Source organism: Choloepus didactylus, chromosome 4 (genome assembly GCF_015220235.1).
Source record: "Choloepus didactylus isolate mChoDid1 chromosome 4, mChoDid1.pri, whole genome shotgun sequence".
NCBI classification, from domain to species: domain Eukaryota; kingdom Metazoa; phylum Chordata; class Mammalia; order Pilosa; family Megalonychidae; genus Choloepus; species Choloepus didactylus.
In genome coordinates this window covers 137420054-137439403 of record NC_051310.1, presented here as the reverse complement: position 1 = coordinate 137439403, position 19350 = coordinate 137420054, and the positions used below count along the sequence as shown (strand labels likewise).

Here is a 19350-nt window from a genome sequence, read left to right as displayed (position 1 = left end):
CTGGGACCTTCGGCTGCGAATCCGCCTGGGCCAGTCGCGCGAGCGCAGGCTGAAGGTGCGTGGTCGCCGGCCCGACTGCCGCAGTCCCCGCCGAGCCCCGACCCTCCTGGCCGCCCCCACCTCACCTCGCCGCCATGCGCCTCCGCCGCCTAGCCCTATACCCGGCCGTGGCGCTGCTTCTTGCCGCGGCCCGCCTCGCCGCTGCCTCCGACGTGCTGGAACTCACGGACGACGACTTCGAGACTCGCGTCGGCGACACGGGCTCTGCGGGCCTCATGCTCGTAGAGTTTTTCGCCCCCTGGTGAGGCCACTATACTGGGGCCGGGGAGAGAGGGCCGGGCTGGACGGGGGGCGAAGGGGCGGGAACGGTTGGGCCTAGGCGGCGCAGGCGCCCTCCACCATTCCAGCGGCCCCGGCTGGGCCGGCAAATTCCCCATCCCCGTGAGCCAGAGCTGCCTCATAGCTGAGAAGTCGGTGCTGACCCTCTCGGTGCGAGACCGGAGGAGAACCCCGAGGCCGCTAGCACGCAGGGCCACATCCTTTCCCCTGTGCTCTTGCGGCACTTCCTATTTGTGGAGGGTTTAACCCACCCCCCTTCGCCTTCGATGTGTATCTTTACATTTTCTGGTTGAGTCAGTGTTAACGTTCTCCGTTCTACAAACGAGGCGTCCCAAGGCCAAGGTTTTGTATTGGAAGCGAATATTCACCGAGAGCAGATCTCCCGGAGCTCCAGGGTATATCTTTTCTTCTTGCCCCACGCCCCGAGGGCACTGTTTTCTAGCCAAGGTCACTCAGTGGCTGCAGAATGGTCTTAAATGCTTTCCCTGAGGCAAGAGGTTATTGTGTCCATCACATGCTGTGCATTTTCTGCATTAAGTTGATCATTTATTACTCAGCACCAACGGAGTCTGCTGTCAAGAAGAAAAAGTGAACAAGAGTAAGTCCCTCAGAATCTTTCCTAATTGTCAGTTTTAATTAGGATTTCTGAAATAAGCCAAAAAAGACTCATTACCACAACAAACAACGAGTATCTTAAAGCCTGGAGTAGTTCAGTGTGTCCATGCCAATTACAGTGCTTAATTTTTTTCCTTTCTGACACAATGAACTTTAACTAAAAACTTAACTGTATTCAAAAGTATCAGTTAAAGTTGAGCGTATAACTTTCACTTCTCCTAACTCATGTTTTCACTTCTTCGCGGCTCCCCTGATTTGTTGAGGGATACACTAGAAGTCCTGTGGTAAAGATCACTTGAATCAGAAGGATGTGCTAAGGACAACAAATTTTGTTTTCAGCTGGTGACAGATTTTGTTTCCAAGGCACTTACCTGGCTAACTGGCTGTACTGATTACATTTACATATCATAGGCGGTCTTTATACATCTCTAGAACTCATATTCTCCCTTAGAAATAACTTTCCAATTATATAACCATGCTGTTAACTTGATAGGGGAGGCTGTCCCTGAAATGAGAATACATGGCTTTATGGAGTTGTGTCAAAACTGGGTAGGGCGTCTTTGACTACATGAAGTGAATTGCTGGTGAATGTAGGCTATTAGTTTAAAGCAATTTTTTTTTTCAATTGAAGGCATTCTTTCTTTAAATAGTTTGATGTGCTTCCCCTAAAAACTACATATCCCATCATGCATTAAGCTATCCCAAGGACTGGGCGGATCCCTGCTGTGGTGTCTGCTTTTAACTGGTTTAGAAGCTAAGATCGTCCTCTTCCATGCCGGCAGGAAAGATAAGTTTTCTGAATGCGTAATTTGGAGTTAAGAAATCTCCTGTTGACAATGTCCTTATTTCTTCACAGTAAACTATTTTTATTTATTAAATCTTCAGCCAGAAATGTCTTTAGACTGCTGTGTACCTTTGTACAGATCAGGAGTATAATCTCACAGAAGAAACCTTAAGAGTAAAATGGCACCTATTTTGAGCAAGATCATTTTCTTGCTTATTTTAGGTTTTTTTCCCACTTTCATTTTACAAGTGAAAGTGAAAGATGTCTTTGCAGGTGTGGCTTTGTAGACTAATATTTCCAGTATGGAGTTAATCATCTATATAATTATAAGAATGAGAGTATTCTAATTTCTTTGAAAATAAATAGTACTATTTAAATGTTTGTGATAATTTCTTAAAATTTATTGATAATTTCTTGAGATTTATTGGTCAATGTTAAGTTTGTTTTAACACTTTAACATATGTTGTAGATCTGTGCCCTTCCTCTAAGAGAGTGGTGTGAAATAATGATATTTGATAGTGTTCCTGCAGTCTAGAAAAAGACTATGTGGGGAGTGTAAAATGAATATTAATATTCCTTAATGTTTTCATACATGTTGATTCCTTTACTTGGAATTCTCCCCTTCAATTGATCTTTTCAGCATTAAGATTTATCCCGTTAGTTGCTCCTTTTTCTTTTTTGGCACCTAATTATACTATCTGTTGCCCTGCCAGACTCCTATAAGCACCCTGCCATTGCTCCTATAGGAGAAAGGACTCTGTTGATTTTTTTAAATCAAAAGCTAAAAGAGCACTTGGCACATGGCAGAGGTGAAGTAATGATTGTTGAGTGAATATATGTTAGGATTCATTATTAACTGCTATGTGCAATCCTTAGGGTAGATGGGATTGTTTTAATACTATCCTGTGGGTGGAAGTAGTGTGTAATCTTGATGGATCTAACCCTTACTTCCCTCAAAGTCCATCTGAGTTCCATTCCTGGTGGATGAGTACCAGCTTAAGGAGGGTTTTGACCCAGTGAGAATGAATTCTTCTGACCTTTCTTGCAAAACACTGTATTCCCCAAAACCTGGATTTCTCAAATAAATTGATTATTTTCTTATATTAAGTCAATTGTAATTTGTGTATTTTGGTTACAGCCCAAGTACATTAAATTTTAATTCCTTATGTGATGTTAAAGGACTACAGAGCATTTAGTGAATAATGCCATATTGCAGACACCTTTAACATGCCACTGATTGTGAGATGAGCCATTATTTTATGTGTCTCTTAGAAAGATATGCTGCCATTAAAACTATAACATGATTGCAAGATAAATCCCGATTTCAGGTGTGGTAAAATGTGGAAAAAAAAAAAGTGCAGTATAAGGAGTGCCATTTATTTGCCACCAGTCTACTAAATAAAGCCAATATGGTTGAAGTCCTTGTGTGCCCTTTCCCCAATTTATGCACTCCCCCATCCTGAATTTGCCATTTACCATTTTGTACTTTCTTTTATACTTCCAGTAAATATGTATGTGTCCCTAAGCAGCAGGTAGCATTAGAGTTCTATTTTTATATTACTGTTCTGTCATTTAAGCTTTCTAACAATTATTTTGAATAGGACTTCTGAAGACCTTGAATATAAGTTCTTGTAGTTCTTTATTTTACACAGGTTTCACAGGTAAAATGTTTCCAAGGCACTTGTCCATCACTTAATAAATTAAAATTTGAGACTGTTTGCTATGAAGTACATCAGCTTAAGTTTCTTTCCCATTACCTTCTTTCTGTTTTCCTAATTCTTTCTATTTTTGCTGTCCATGAGGAGGTTCCAGAGCTCCTTATCTTCTCAAAGTGATCCCTCTGCAACCCGTTGGCTTTTGAAGAGATGATTAACAGCTGGTGCTAGCTGTTCACTGAGAAGGAGTACCCTGCCCACCCACCCTGTGGGACTTTTATGACTTTAGGGGCAGAGGAGCAGGTGTCTCTGATGGCCCTGTGGGAAAAGTGTTCTAATTGACATGTTTTATATTCATCAGTTCTCATGGCCAAGGGTACTGTGTAACTAAAAATCAGGCTTGCCATCTTAAATATATATTTTGTTGAAACACAGTTGAGAAGAAAAAAACCTCTAACTTGCTGCCAGAGTTCCTATTTATATTAAATGAGTGCCTTTTGACTCTCATTCCACTACCTCTTCAAACTGGGTCTCTGGTCACACACCAGAACAGAGAGAAAGTATTTGATGGTGATTCTGAAAAAGGTAATGTCATACTTGGGGACCTTATAAGGTTTCATCACTATAGTTTTGAAAACCACAGTGCTCATTTCCTAAATTAAAGTGTACCTTCATTTGGGGAGTGCTACCAGGAATAGGATTATTGTTGTCTTGTGCTTCATTTTAGTCTCATTCATGGGTCAAATGGGCTTGAATCCCTTTTTTTTTTTTTTTTTAATTAAGATTTATTCACACACCATACAACCAACTAAAGTATACAATCAGTTGTTCACATTACCATCATAGGTGGTATGTTCATTTACCACCTCGGTCTATTTTTTTGAACATTTTCGTTGTACCAGAAAAAGTGAAAATAAGAATAAAAAAAAAGTAAAAAAAGAACACCCAAATTGTCGCCCCCCCGCCCTATTTTTCCTTTAGTTTTTTTGCCCCCATTTTTCTACTCATCCATCCATACACTGGGTAAAGGGAGTGCGATCCACAAGGCTTTCACAGTCACATTGTCACCCCTTGTAAGCTATGTTGTTATACAATAGTCTTCAAGCTTCAAGGCCACTGGGTTGTAGTTTGATACTAGTTATTCCAATTCATTAAAACCTAAAAAGGGTTATCTGTATTTTGCGTAAGAGTGCCCACCAGAGTGATCTCTCAACTTCATTTGAAATCTCTCAGCCACTGAAACTTGATTTCATTTCATTTCACATCCCCCTTTTGGTTAAGAAAATGTTCTCCATCCCATGATGCCAGGTCCAGATTCCTCCCTGGGAGTCATATTCTGCATTGTCAGGGAGATTTACACTTCTGGGTGTCAAATCCCATGTAGGGGGGAGGGCAGTGATTTCACCTGCCAAGTTGGCTTAGCTAGAGAGAGAGGGCCACATCTGAGCAACAAAGAGGAATTCAGGAGGAGACTCTTAGGCACAATTATAAGCAGGCCTAGCCTCTCCTTTGCAGTAACAGGCTTCTTAAGGGTAAGTACCGTGATGGAGGGTTCGGCACATCAAACTGCCAGTCCTCAATGTGTGTGAGAACATCAGCAACCATCCAGGTGAGGAAGCTCAACACCTCTGCATTTTCCCCCAGCTCCTCAAGGGTGCTCTGCATATTTTTTTTCATTTTTTAAGAATTAATTTTATCAAACAATTCAAAAAAGACAGTAAAAAAAAAGGCATTTCAAACAAAACCAAAACAAAGGAATAAGAAAAAACAAATGACCTAAAATAACTACATTACTTCCAAGATGCTCCTACTCTACCCCAAGAAAATATACTGACTATAACCCAGCAAAGGAATAAGAAAACCAGATAACCTAAGATAACTACATTTCTGTGAACTTGTTCCTACCATCCTACCAGAAATTAACAAACCTTAGTCATTCCTGAGCCTTCCCAGAATGTTAAATTTACCCACAATAACTTATCTGTTATTAGGTTATCGTCCCCCTTCACTATTTGCTATCTATCACTAGGTCCCCTACGTTCTACATTATAAGCCATTTATTTTACATTTTTCAGTGTTCACATTAGTGGTAACATAATATTTCTCTTTTTGTGCCTGGCTTACTTAGCTCAGCTTTATGTCTTCCAGGTTCATCCATGTTGTCATATGCTTCATTACGTTGTTCTTTATTACTGCCACGTAGTATTCCATTGTGTGTATATACCACATTTTGTTTATCCACTGATCTGTTGAAGGACATTTGGGTTGTTTCCATCTCTTGGCAATTGTGAATATTGCTGCTATGAACATTGGCATGCAGATATCTGTTCGTGTCGCTGCTTTCGGATCTTCCAGGTATATACCGAGAAGTGCAATTGCTAGATCAAAGGGTAACTCTATATCTAGTTTTCTAAGAAACTGCCTGACTGTCTTCCAGAGTGGCTGAACCATTATACAGCCCCACCAACAATGAATAAAAGTTCCAATTTCTCCACATCCTCTCCAGCATTTGTAGTTCCCTGTTTGTTTAATGGCAGCCATTCTAATTGGTGTGAGATGGTATCTCATTGTGGTTTTAATTTGCATCTCCCTAATAGCTAGTGAGGCTGAAATTTTTTCATGTGTTTTTTGGCCATTTGTATTTCCTCTTCAGAGAACTGTCTTTTCATATCTTTTGCCCATTTTGTAATTGGGCTGTCTGGGCTATTGTCGTTGAGTTGTAGGATTTCTTTATATATGCAAAGATACATGGTCAGATACATGGTTTCCAGATATTTTTTCACGTTGAGTTGGCTGCCTCTTCACCTTTTTGACAAATTCCTTTGAGGTACAGAAACTTCTAAGTTTGAGGAGTTCCCATTTGTCTATTTTTTCTTTTGTTGCTTATGCTTTGGGTGTAAGGTCTAGGAAGTGACTGCCTAATACAAGGTCTTGAAGATGTTTTCCTATGTTATCTTCTAGGAGTTTTATGGTACAGTCTCTTATGTTGAGGTCTTTAACCCATTTTGAGTTAATTTTTGTGTAGGGTGTGAGGTAGGGGTCCTCTTTCATTCTTTTGGATATGGATATCCAAATCTCCCAGCCCTATTTGTTGAAAAGACTGTTATGTCCCAGTTCAGTGGCTTTGGGGGCCTTATCAAAGATCAGTTGACTATAGATCTGGGGGTCTATCTCCGAATTCTCAATTTGTTGAATCCTTTTGAATATGGGGCATACTTCTATCTGTAGTTTCAGGACCCAATTGAGAAAATGGATTTCTAATTCTGGACTGAGCCAGTCCTATAGAGTCAACCTCAGGCTAGAGATAGGAGCTCTTTACCTTTGAGTCTCTGGTTTACCTTAGCAGTAATGGATATTATTCGGGTGATGTTTTTGCTTCTGGAAGTAGCTACTACCTTAAAAGTAGTAGAATAGTTGAAGATTCTTCTTAGAGAAGCAGAGCTATTAGCTCTGTAGAATTATACTGAAAATTTGGCTTCTCAAATTTTATATGTAGGTGTGGACACTGCAAGAGGCTTGCCCCTGAATATGAAGCTGCAGCCACCAGGTTAAAAGGAATAGTACCATTAGCAAAGGTGAGTACAGGTGGATTCTTCATTAAAGGACATGTGTATTTTAAACAGTAGCTTATAAAATTAATGTTCATTTCTCTATTCTGTGGTAGAAGAGAGAACACTAGTTACTGGGCAAATACACAATTGTTGTATTATTTATGGTTTCAAAAGATTAAAGGTAGTGAAACTAAGGGAATTATTGGCTTAAGAAAGTCATGATTTAATTCCTGCCCTGTGTGTGACTATAGACAAATTCCTTTTCTGGACTTCAGTTTACCCATCTGTAACATCAGGATCATATCTCAATCTTATGAAGATTGAATGAGATAGTATATGCAAAGCACCTGTAGAACTGTCTGATTCATAATAAATGGCTAAATAGATGGATATTGTTTTCCTTCTTCCTGATGGGTTTCACTAGATGTGTTATGCTGTTATTTGGCCCAGATTCAAACTAGCTCAGGTTGTATATACAGGTACTGGTACCTTTGCTAATAATTCTAGATGATTTGTCAATTCAAATTATTCCCCAGCCACCTAAGGATGCACTCGTCCATGCATCCCCTTCTTAATAGTCATTAATCAAAGTAAGCTCCTGTTATTAATTTAAATGATTTGTCCCTCACAAATACTGAGGCAGAAAAGAAAATTGAGACCACTGCTTCAGACAATAGACTTCAAGGGCAGAATATAAGCAGTCATTTGTGCATTTTATGTAAGGATTTTAAAGAATTCCTCAGGTAGTCCTGATGGAGCTGGGTCAGCACCAGATCACATTTAAGATTAGTCTTCTGTGGCATGTTTCCCAGGGATTGCTCTATCCTCTTATGATTTGACCAATCCTAATATTTTGGGAATACAGGATGACCTTGCAGCAGGCATCTGTAAAACAAAAATGGTTCACATGTTTTAATCTTTAGGTTGATTGTACTGCCAACACAAACACCTGTAATAAGTATGGGGTCAGTGGATATCCAACTCTGAAGATATTTAGAGATGGTGAAGAAGCAGGTGCTTATGATGGGCCTAGGACCGCAGGTAAGGATCCTGGATTGCATTCTAGAAACAGGATTTGAGTACCTCATTCTTTCTAACAGCAATATAGGACATTTTTCTAGGCAACATTCTTTCAGTTTTAAAAATTTCCCATCTAAAATGTCAGTTCGGTAGCTTACAAATGATTTCTCTGAACAGAATATGTAGGTAATAGAAAATATTGACTTTAATTATATGGTCAGCTAGGCCTTTTTCATTTAACAAATATTGAGTACATACACTGTGCCAGATATTTCTCAGCATCTAACTATATCAGATCTTTGCCTGCATATTCAAAAAGTTTTTATTCAGAGTGATTATTTTGTTCATTTACTCTTCTAAGAACTATGCTGTTTGTCTTCCTGCTTAAGTTGGTTGGTTACTCAGCACTCCCATTACATCTTCCAGAGAATTTTAGATAACTCGGAGAGAAGAAACACTTCATCATAGCCCTGAGTTAAAATTCTTTGTAATTTATATTGTGATAAGTAATAACAATTACCTTGAAGACTAAATAATTCTTATCTAATTTTAACTAATCTATTATTAGAACTTTTCTGGGAAGAGTTGAAGAAAACATTAAAAAGAAAAACAAAGTCCACCCATAAATGGAGAAAGAAGAAACTATCTTAGAAATGCAAGATAGGCCCAATCATGTTGAAAGAGTTAAGCAGTATCATATGGAGGTATAGCACTGCCTCTGGCCTGTGAGCATTTTGAGCCTCTGAGTGGTTTCAGTGGATCCCAGAAGAAGGTGGAATAATGGTTTGTCAACTGGGCTTAAGAGATAAAAAGCTTTTTAAGTATCGAATATATTAGATGGTGAAAAGTTCTACAGAGGGAAAGGAGGTAGGGAGTATGTCAGATGTTGAATAGTTTTCAGTTTACAGTGGAAAGGCCAGGGAAGGCCTGATTGAGAAAGTGGCATCTGAGTAAAGACCTGAAGGAGGTGAAGGAGGGAGCCAGGTGGATAGCTAGAAAAAGTGTGTTTGTTCTAGACAGAGAGAATAACACGCACAAAGGCATTTAATTTGTACTGTTTTAAACACTAAATACTTTGCTGTAAGGTTAAGTAGGTATAATTTCTTTGAAAGATAGTTTTAACAGTTATAAGTGTACATACCTTTTTGACCTAGTGAAATCACTTCTAGGAATTTAGATTAAAGATATACTTTTTCATGTGCAAAATGACGTTAATATAAAATTCTTTATTGCAGAATCATTTGTAACAGCAAGAGATTGGAAACAAATGACCATCAATAGGAGCTGGTTAAAAAATTATGGTACATCCGTACAATGAAACATTAGGTCACTTTAAAAAACATTGAGGTAGCTCCTTATATGTATTTGCTATAAAATTATCTCCCAAGTTTAAGGATAAAAACAAAACACAAAACAGTGTCTTTGTATGCTGCCATTTAAGATTAAAGAAGGACAAATAATAAGCATAATTGCTTGTTTATGCATAAAATGTCTGGAAAACTATACAAAAAATTGATATCTTATCCTGTGGGAAGGAGACTGATGACTAGGGACAAGGTGGGAAGAAGATTTCATTGTATACCCTTTTGAATTTTGAATCATGAATAGTTACTTTTCTCAAAAAAAAATTAAAAATAAATTGTATTGCTATAAACTTTCATCTTGTTTTCCAAGATGGAATTGTCAGCCACTTGAAGAAGCAGGCTGGACCAGCTTCAGTTCCTCTCAGGACTGAGGAAGAATTTGAGAAGTTCATTAATGAAAGAGACTCCTCTGTGGTGGGTAAGTAGCAAATATTTGATAGGGCCACAAACTCATTAATTCAGCTTCGGAAACCCTCTGTGGCTGGGAAAACAAAGAAAAGCTTAGGACACCTTGGGTCAATTAAAAAGATAATTCACAGCATTAGGATAATATGGAAAAAAATTGGTGTTTTATTTGAGCTTAATTTCAATTAAAGGATTAGAATAGAACTATCTTCAGAGTTTTCTATCATTTCAACTTTGTGAGATTTAATGCATACTAGGGTAGTTATGAGTGAAAGTAGGGTTTTAAGATCAGAGGATAAAAGTGAAAAATTTAAGATCATATTACTAGGATTCACGTTACATTTTTACAGCAATCATTGCTTTCTCTCAGGTATTGCAGTATCTCATTTTATTCTTAAAGTAAAATTGAGCCAATCAAACACATTCTACATCCTGGTGGTTTTTCTTTTGCTTTGTTTTTAGTGTGATACGTTTGCCTAAAAATTAAATATATACATTGTATAAGCCATGTTCATACTTCTAATTTCTTCCTGGAAAATTGTTATAATAAAACTGACTGTCTGACAGTACAAGATTTATCATTTAAATTTGACTAAAAACCACTTCTTATCATCTGGATTCTCCCGATTCTGTATGTTTTACAAAACATTAGCCGTAAGCAGGCATTTCTTAAACACTTAGGTTTTAGTCCTATTTCTGCACTGTGAGATTGTAAAGACAAATAAGACATGGAAAAAAAATAGGGTAAAATGCTTTATAGTTTATAATGCATTTCGTCATATCTTCTTATTTAATCCTCTTCAAACCCTGAAAAAGTCCCTGAAACTCTTAGGAATTTACGCAGTTTACCCAAATTTATTAAATTTTGGAAAAGTAGAACTAGGACTTGAACTCTGACAAATCCTTTCCCTTTGGCCCTTAGATATTTGTGAGTAGAGGAAGAATTCTCATCCTAAATATTTTGTCAAAGATCTTAGGTAGTCATGTCAAGGAGACCCAGTCTTCCTAGCTGTCTTCCTGTGCCTGTGCATGACACAATGAAGGCATTGTGAAAAACAGAAGAATTGTCAAGTTTTGAATATGTCTCAGTACTTACTGCTTCTTCCTTATGTTTGGCATTTTCTGTTTAGGATTTTTCAAGGATTTATTCAGCGAAGCTCACTCTGAGTTCCTAAAAGCAGCCAGCAACATGAGGGATAACTACCGATTTGCACACACCAATGTGGAATCTCTGATAAACAAGTATAATGATAATGGAGAGTAAGTGACTGAGTTGAATATACTCTTAAATCCCTGTACCAAGTGCTTTTGTTGTGTGGACTGGTGGTTTTTATGTTTAGTTTTTCCAGAAGATTTATTGAGCATATGACAGGCATTAAGCTAAGTGCTAGAAACTACCATTGCCTTTAAAGAGTATCTAGTAGAGGAAGATAATGTATGTATGAATATATGTAAAAATGTAAGTGTGAGTAAATGCTGTAGGTATTATGATAGAAATATATATAGGGTGTGTTGGGAGTACAAAGGAGGGAGTGATGATTTTTTTCTTTTTTTCTGGGGTGGGAAGTGATATCAGAATCAGCTTCATAGAGGAGGTGACTTTTGAGGTGAGTATTTTTTTCCAGGCAAGGGATGGCAGTTGAGATAAAAATTATTACAGATAGAGCAGCAGGAGGGAAAGACCAGAGATGTGAAAGAGCCTAGGCATGTTGGGACCCATAGTGTTGTTGGAGTTTGTAAAGGGAGGTCATAGTGAAAGGTGTGGTTGGAGAGGTAAGCAGAGATCGAATTACAGAAGACCTTAAGTGCTATACAAAAGAGTTTAGATTTCATTTTTTAGACACTTGAGTCATTTAAAGACTTTGAGCTGGGCAGTAATGTGACTAATTTTTGTTTCAGAAGAAAAATAATTGGTACTCATAGGTGGTGGTTTGAGAGGAGGAGGGGAGGCAGTCAGGAGAGTCTGAATTAAGGCAGTATTGGTGGCAGTGGAGAGAGGTGAGTATAAAAAAGTATAAACAACAGGATGTGGTCCTTTTGTGTGAAAAAGGGAAGATGTAGGGCAAGTCTAGGTTTTTAAAGTCTTGGATGACCGGCTCAATGGCAGTCATCATCAAGTTGGGAAATGAATGAAGAGAAACTTCATTTTTGGGGAAATGATGATGAGTTCATTTGGACACGGTGAATTTGAGAAGTTTGTGAGACATCTGGGAGGGGGTTGTGTGTGGACAGTTGGATAATTAAGACTAGAGTTCAGGAAATGTTCTGGACTAAATATAAAGGTTTATAAATGATTGTTAAAACCATGGAGCTAGATGATGTCATTCAGGGTGAGCATATAAAGGAAAAGGAAAAGCGTGCCAGGGAAAGTCTGGCTGCAGAGTTGGTAGGCTTGACTACTAGGCTCTATTGTTCCTTAGATTGGGAGATACTAGGTCTGTAAATGCCTCACATGAATGTAAAGCCATTTGTGGCTTATTAGCAAGTATACCACCTACCAGCCCATTTAGACTTGTTAATTGTAGTTGCCTCTTAATGTTTGCCATATAAAGTGATCTGTCTTTGATAAAAAGTATTATTCAGAAGACCTTACGTGAAGGACTTCTATTTGTATACCAGGGCAACATCACTGTTAAAGATCACATTTGGAACTGCATTCCTATTTTTGAGAAATACTTGCTCTGAGATTGGTAACTGTGTTTAAAAAATCAGTAGATTTTTAGCCATGTTCACACTCTTGCTTGCCCAGCATGTTTGTGTTAAGTTTCTTTTACTATATAGTTACTCTGTGTTCTACAAAAACGCCTGATTTAATTGACATAAAGTTAATGGTTAATATTGAAAGAGTAGGGACTTAAGGATGCTAAAGTCTAGCCAAAAAAGCAAGTGATGAAATTGTATGTGGATGTAAATGTGGGAGGCAGATGAATAAGGGGGAAGCTAGAGACAAGATTTTGGTAGTTAGAATAGAGATATTTTCTGGGAAGTCTGTTACTATATATAAACCTGTGATCAGAACCAAACCTGAGGTGTACTTTTAGCTGAACAAAAGGCTAGAAATTAAAGACAGAAGGAATTTGCTTCAAGTGGTCAAATGGATTGAGGGAAATCTTGGCTTTGATGACAGGCAAAGTAGTACCAGCAAAAGCAAAATTCATTTATTGGAATAGAGAAATCTACAATAAAGGAATTTCTAATGAACTCAAGCTGAATATCATCTATAATTGTCAACCAAACTACAATTTATAGCTGGAAGGAACCTTAAAGATGTTTTTTCTAATACAGTAATTTTCTTACTGTGTGGGACACGTGATTGTTTCAAGGAAAGGAGAAGGGCAAGGTACCTTTCAATAAGAAAAAGCCCTGCTTTTATTTTATTGTACATATTAGGCTTTGGGGTAAGTTCTGTCCTTAAAAAGATTATTATAGTTTTTTAAGATTTTGGAAATTAATTATCTGTCCTTTGTGCTGATGAAAAAACTGAAGTATACAAGGATTAAATTAATATCTGGCCCAAAGTCTTTGAAATTAGTTGTGAATCTAGGATTAGAACCAGGGTCTCTTTTAACCCAACCCACAGCTTATTAAACCCTCATACCCAATTATTGCACTCAAGATTGAAGTTAGCAAATAAGTGTTAAGAGAAGATCATGTTTCTAAGACTGTGGTCCCAGAAAAGAATCCTTATGTGTTTAAGTGGTGATAATTAAAAGCAGCAGGAAAAGATAGATCGTTTCTGAGCTTTAAATAAAGATGGAGATCAGTTCTGCTATCTGCTTACTGACTAAGACTTTTCTTTAAAGGGGAATCAGCTTGTTTCGTCCTTCACATCTAAGTAACAAGTTTGAGGACCAGATAGTGGCATACACAGAACATAAAATGACCAGTGGCAAGATTAAAAAATTTATCCAGGAAAATATGTGAGTACCTCTTTATACCTTGTTTGGGATTTCTTGGGTTCATTTTAATTTGTTTACCTCAATTACTAAGCAGAGCCATGTTTTCTTATTCCAATGTAGTTTATTTACTTCAGTTATTAAGTAGAACCTTGTAGCCTCATTTAAGGGATTTTAACAATAATAGTTTAAGTTTATATTAAAGCAGTGGTGTGCAGGCCCTAGATCTCCTATTGTGGTCCTGTAAGGTATATTGTTCAGTACTTATCCTAAATGTTGAATTTTTTTTTCCTTTGTAAGTGTTATCAGTTACTTTATCATAATTCCATCATGTAGCTATAAACCTGCCAAACTTGATAATGGATTATTTCATTTTAGTTTTGGTATCTGCCCTCACATGACAGAAGATAATAAAGATGTGATACAGGGCAAGGACTTACTTGTGGCTTACTATGATGTGGACTACGAAAAGAATACTAAAGGTTCCAACTACTGGAGAAACAGGTAAACAGTCCCTTCTAACCATGTGTGATGTGAGAGCAGATAGAAATGGGAACATTGTGGAAGTCGTAAAGACAAATAACATATACTATTTCCAAAATCTATTGGGCATATCTACCGTAGGTGTTCTTTTGCCTTGTGACACAGGCTTACTCTTAACTTCCCAGTGAAAGGTGTAAATGTAATGTAAAATGTCCTTAAAACACTGCTTACTTCCCACTGAGACTCGCAATGTATTTAACTCAGTAAGATTCAGTGGGAATGAACCATTTAATTGGCAATGAAGTTCAGAAAACATTGGAGTACACCATAATCCTGTATGAATTCACAAGAAAACAAGTTTAGACTGATTCCAGAAGGCTGTACAGATTGTAGAACTTAGTCTTAGACTTTTGCTCCTTGGATTCAAAAGTGCTTTACCACTCCTAGGTATATGCCCAAAGAAAATGAAAATAGTACACCAATGTTCATAGCAGCATTGTTCACAATAGACGAAAGATGGAATCAACTCAAGCATCTGTCAACGAAAGAATGGATAAACAATGGAATTTTAAGTCGCTTTACCACCCTGGTGTAGTCTTGGCACAAATATCTCTTAACTTCCCACAGAGTGATGATGGTGGCAAAGAAATTTCTGGATGCCGGACATAAACTCAACTTTGCTGTAGCTAGCCGCAAAACCTTTAGCCATGAACTTTCCGATTTTGGCTTGGAGAGCACTACTGGAGAGATTCCTGTTGTTGCCATCAGAACTGCTAAAGGAGAGAAGTTTGTCATGCAGGAGGAATTCTCGTGAGTTGCAAGTTAGCTTGGGTTTGGGATTTTGATTCTGCAAGGAAATTATTAAAGCCTTTTACACTACTGAGGATTCATAAGTGGGGAACATTAGAATTTGAAAATAGGTTTTCCAATCAAGACCTATGGTTTTTATTTTTCTCAAGTAATTGATTTAATTTTAGGTACCGTAAGGGTCATGATCTTAAAGAATTCTGAAAACTAACAAAAGGTTGGCAGCTTGGAATTCTTACATTGTTTCTACCACACCATTAGAGTAGCAGTGAAAATTGGACAACCTCTTTGAGATTGTAATTTCAGACAACCCCAATCTCCTCCCATCTCTAAAGAAAATCTTTTTCTTCTTGGAAAACCACAATGTGGGGACTTTGACCTAAAGAAAACTCAGGAAATTGGAAAGATCTTATGATAGACATAGATTTTGCCTCGATTTTGAGAGATCAAGGCAGAAGAGAAAATCTTCCTTGTGAGCCATAGAGGAAAACAAGATAGTGTAAGTAGGCACTATTCTCCAGAACAACACAATAAGACCTGGTTCTTTTGCAAAATGAAGAGATTGTTGGTTTCTTGTTCAGTCAGTAGGTTTTGCTAAGGGCCCTGTTTTTAGTTTCTGATTTCCTGCCAACCTTGAAATCAAAGCTAATATACATAGAAACTCTTCTCTAAGAAATTGCTTTTAATCCTTTTCATGGGGGTAGTAAATTAGCAAACCTGACCCTTGTCTTTCCAACTGCAGGCGTGATGGTAAAGCTCTTGAGAGGTTCTTACAAGATTACTTTGATGGCAACCTGAAGAGATACCTGAAGTCTGAGCCTATCCCAGAGAGCAATGATGGACCTGTGAAGGTGAGATGCTCGTAGCCTTGCCAAGCCAATAAGCAGCTGCCTCTCATTTCTTTATTCCAAAAACAGTGCTGGGTCTAAGCATTGTTGTTAGCTATCTTTTTTATTTTCAACAGATGAATTTTATTGCATCTTTAAAGTATCACAAATAGGTCTGGCATCTTACTGTTTCTATAGCTGGACAACTCTTACATCTTATTTATCAGTCTGCTGATCTATTCCTTTTTCAGAGACATAGATACTATCCAAAATTTTTCAGATATCCTTGTTTTTAACTGTTGTGGCTTGATGTATCAAATTCAGCTGCTTTGATTCAAGTTCAATGTCATTTCCTTCAAGAATTAATCAGTCTTTCTGAGATTGAGATGCTAAAGAAGCAACTTCTGGCCTCATCTGAACCCTGCAGATATATTTTTCACCCAAGAAATTTTGGATTTCAACAAGAGACCCACCCTCTTGAATAACAACATTGATGGGGAAGTGAGCATACATAGACCCCGTCTTACGATGGAAGTCCAGTATAACACCTTTGATCATTTTCTGTACTTGACACAGATAATGTGAACTGTAGCCAGTTCCTTTCTATTTGTCAATCCAAAGCCTCTTCTTTTTCTTTCCAAGTATAATAAAGTTCTTTATTGATGTGATTGAAGTCCCTTCACATGGTTCCTATGGGACTCTTCACAATAACTGCGCATCCCTTCAGCGTAATGTCTAACCATTAAAAATTGTTTTAAGATTGTTGCTATGAGATTATTTTAAGGAAGGATTGAGTAGATTTATATTTCTTGTGACGTCCTAAACATCGTGTGACAGGTGACAGACATGGGAATGAATTGGTTTCTGGGGAATGCCAGTATCTTTAATATAGTGTGTAAATCTGATTGAGTTTCCATGGCTTAATTTTAGCAGTGACACATCAAATTTGAGAAGGAGTTCAGAGTTAAATATAGCTTGTGAATTTTTCCTTCAATTTCCCATACAAACTAGAGGATCATCCATCTTTTTCTAGGTAGTAGTAGCAGAGAATTTTGATGAAATAGTGAACAATGAAAATAAAGATGTGCTGATTGAATTTTATGCCCCTTGGTGTGGTCACTGTAAGAATCTGGAGCCCAAGTATAAAGAACTGGGAGAGAAGGTAAGTGTGAACCCTATTTTGAAGATAAAATTTGAGCTGGAAGTCAATCTGGATTTAGATGTGCCTTATGTTTAGTTTTTAAAAGTATCAGTTGCTTCTGAATTTTGTTAATGGCTTATATGAATCTATTAATGTTTCTTCATCTTAAAACACTCAGTTTAGCCTTTATTATTTCCTATTCAGGCCAAGTAAATTTTTTTAAAATTTTTATTGTGGTAACATATACAACATATATAAAACATAAATTTTAACCACTTTCAGTATACAGTTCACTGGTGTTAATTACCAGGCCAGGTAAATTTGAAGTTGTTTATATAGACAGTTTTAATATGTAGGAGCCAAGAAATTGTTTTATTCCTTAATTTGACTGTGTCCCTCAGTTACGGGAAACTTAAAATTTAAAGATCTAATATTTTTATTAACAGCTCAGCAAAGATCCAAATATTGTCATAGCCAAGATGGATGCCACAGCCAATGATGTGCCTTTACCATATGAAGTCAGAGGGTAAGTAAATTAACAAAAACTGGAGTCTCTAGGCAATTGATAAAAATATATATATATATATAAGTTTACATGGTGTGACTGTGTGATTGTGAATGTGGTGGCTCACACTCCCTTTATCCAGTGTATGGACAGATGAGTAGAAAAATGGGGACAAAAACTAAAGGAAAAATAGGGTAGGATGGGGTGGTGGTGGAATGTTTTTATGTTTTTTTTTGTTTGTTTTTTTTTTTTTACTTTTATTTTTATTTCTTTTGGAATAAGGAAAATGTTCAAAAAATGATTCTGGTGATAAATGTACAACTATGGTACTGTGTAATTGTACACTGTGGCTGATAGTAGGGTATATGAATATACCTCAATAAAACAGTATTAAAATATATATATATAAGCTTGTAAACTACCTGGCAACCATTTCTTTACTGGACATGGTTTTGGGGTTCCTCATATTCCATTTGAAGACAGAACCACTGATACCTTCTTGGCTTAGAGTTCTGCAGTGTGGGCACACATGACTGCCACAGATTTTGTGAGCTCTCACATTCCTGAGTTTTGATACGATCTTACTTAGCCATTGATGGAGACAGTATCTGATCAGTTTAGAAATTATGAAAAGAAGTTATTCCCAGAAGTAGTTATTGGGGAAGTATATATCAGAATTACTCTGAAATCCAAAACTTTTTTTCTTTTCCCAGTTTTCCTACTATCTACTTCTCTCCAGCCAACCAGAAGCTAAATCCAAAGAAATATGAAGTAAGTTCATTGTCCCATCTCCCTACAAATTAAACACACACACATATATATACATTTGTACCAATCCAATTCTTTAATTGAGCTTATTTAACTGGAAGCGCAACTCTAAATAGTCATAATATAAGTGGCAGCTAATGTGCTTTTACAAACTCAAAAGTCTTATTGAAGGAGATAGAACTCCAGGATTCTATAAAAAGTTAAATTTTCAGAGTAATCTTTCTATTTTCAGGGTGGCCGTGAATTAAGTGATTTTATTAGCTACCTCCGGCGAGAGGCTACAAACCCCCCTATAATTCAAGAAGAAAAACCCAAGAAGAAGAAGAAGGCACAGGAGGATCTCTAAAGCAGCAGCCAAACATTTCACTTATAAAAGAACTTTTCCACCAGAGATGGCAAAAACATTCAGGAGGACTGGAACTCACATGGGATTTCCACCTCTCAGTGCTGAGAGGACAGAATGGATATAATCTGAATCCTGTTAAATTTTCTCTAAACTGTTTCTTAGCTGCACTGTTTATGGAAACATCAGGACCTGTTTGTGGTTTGGGGAAGAAATTTGTGTTGGGGGGGATTGTTGTGGGGTTGGGGGGAATTGAGTTGGGGGTTATTTTCTAATTTTTTTGTACATTTGGAGCAGTGACAATAAATGAACCCCCTTTAAAACTGTCTTTTTTCCATGGGATGGAGAACCAAAGGTTCTCTAGACCAGCACTGTCCCATAGAACTTTCTGCAGTGATGGAAATATTCTGTAATCTGTGCCATCCAATGCTATTGAGCATTTGAAATATGGCTAGGATGTACATTTTTAATTTTTGTTAATTTAAATGTAAAAAGTCACAAGTAGGGCTAATGACCTTACCATATTGGTCATTGTGGCTCTAAACCTACTAACTAGGTCAGAAGCTATTAGCTGTGAATCTTTCCCAAATTTTTCATCGCTATATCCTTACATGTTTATTGCCCAAGCCTGGTGATTAGAAAGGTGAGGGGCCTTTCTGGTTGGGCTGTTTCTGGCCCTGCCCATGCTCCTGAGGATAGGTTGCTTTTAATCCTTGCCATGCATCTGAGCTTACTGCATACCTTCCAGGGACTGTTCTCTGCCCAGAAATGCCCTGCATGGGTGTGGCATCAGGATGGGGTTTCATCCAAACTGTTGCAGGAATCGCTGACACCACTGGGTTCAGCT

At 37.6% G+C, this 19350-nt stretch overlaps 1 protein-coding gene across 1 annotated transcript; it reads left to right on the top strand.

Annotated features, from left to right (window-relative positions):
* The first annotated feature begins 10 nt into the window (after window positions 1–10).
* Window positions 11–18747, top strand: PDIA3 (protein disulfide isomerase family A member 3). The gene is made up of 13 exons (XM_037834119.1): window positions 11–301; window positions 6890–6968; window positions 7868–7985; window positions 9639–9746; window positions 10864–10993; window positions 13537–13653; window positions 14008–14133; window positions 14740–14922; window positions 15662–15770; window positions 16780–16908; window positions 17334–17413; window positions 18106–18163; window positions 18393–18747. Exons 1-13 carry the CDS (start codon window positions 135–137, stop codon window positions 18504–18506), a joined length of 1518 nt encoding a protein of 505 aa, XP_037690047.1. The 5' UTR covers window positions 11–134; the 3' UTR covers window positions 18507–18747.
* Window positions 18748–19350: the final 603 nt, after the last annotated feature.

Excerpts from the sequence above, each read along its gene's own strand:
- PDIA3 (XM_037834119.1), top strand. The coding sequence starts at position 135 with ATGCGCCTCCGCCGCCTAGCCCTATACCCGGCCGTGGCGCTGCTTCTT. Across the intron at positions 6,969-7,867 it reads GAATAGTACCATTAGCAAAG|GTTGATTGTACTGCCAACAC; the intron begins GTGAGTACAGGT and ends TTTAATCTTTAG. Across the intron at positions 17,414-18,105 it reads TTACCATATGAAGTCAGAGG|TTTTCCTACTATCTACTTCT; the intron begins GTAAGTAAATTA and ends TTCTTTTCCCAG.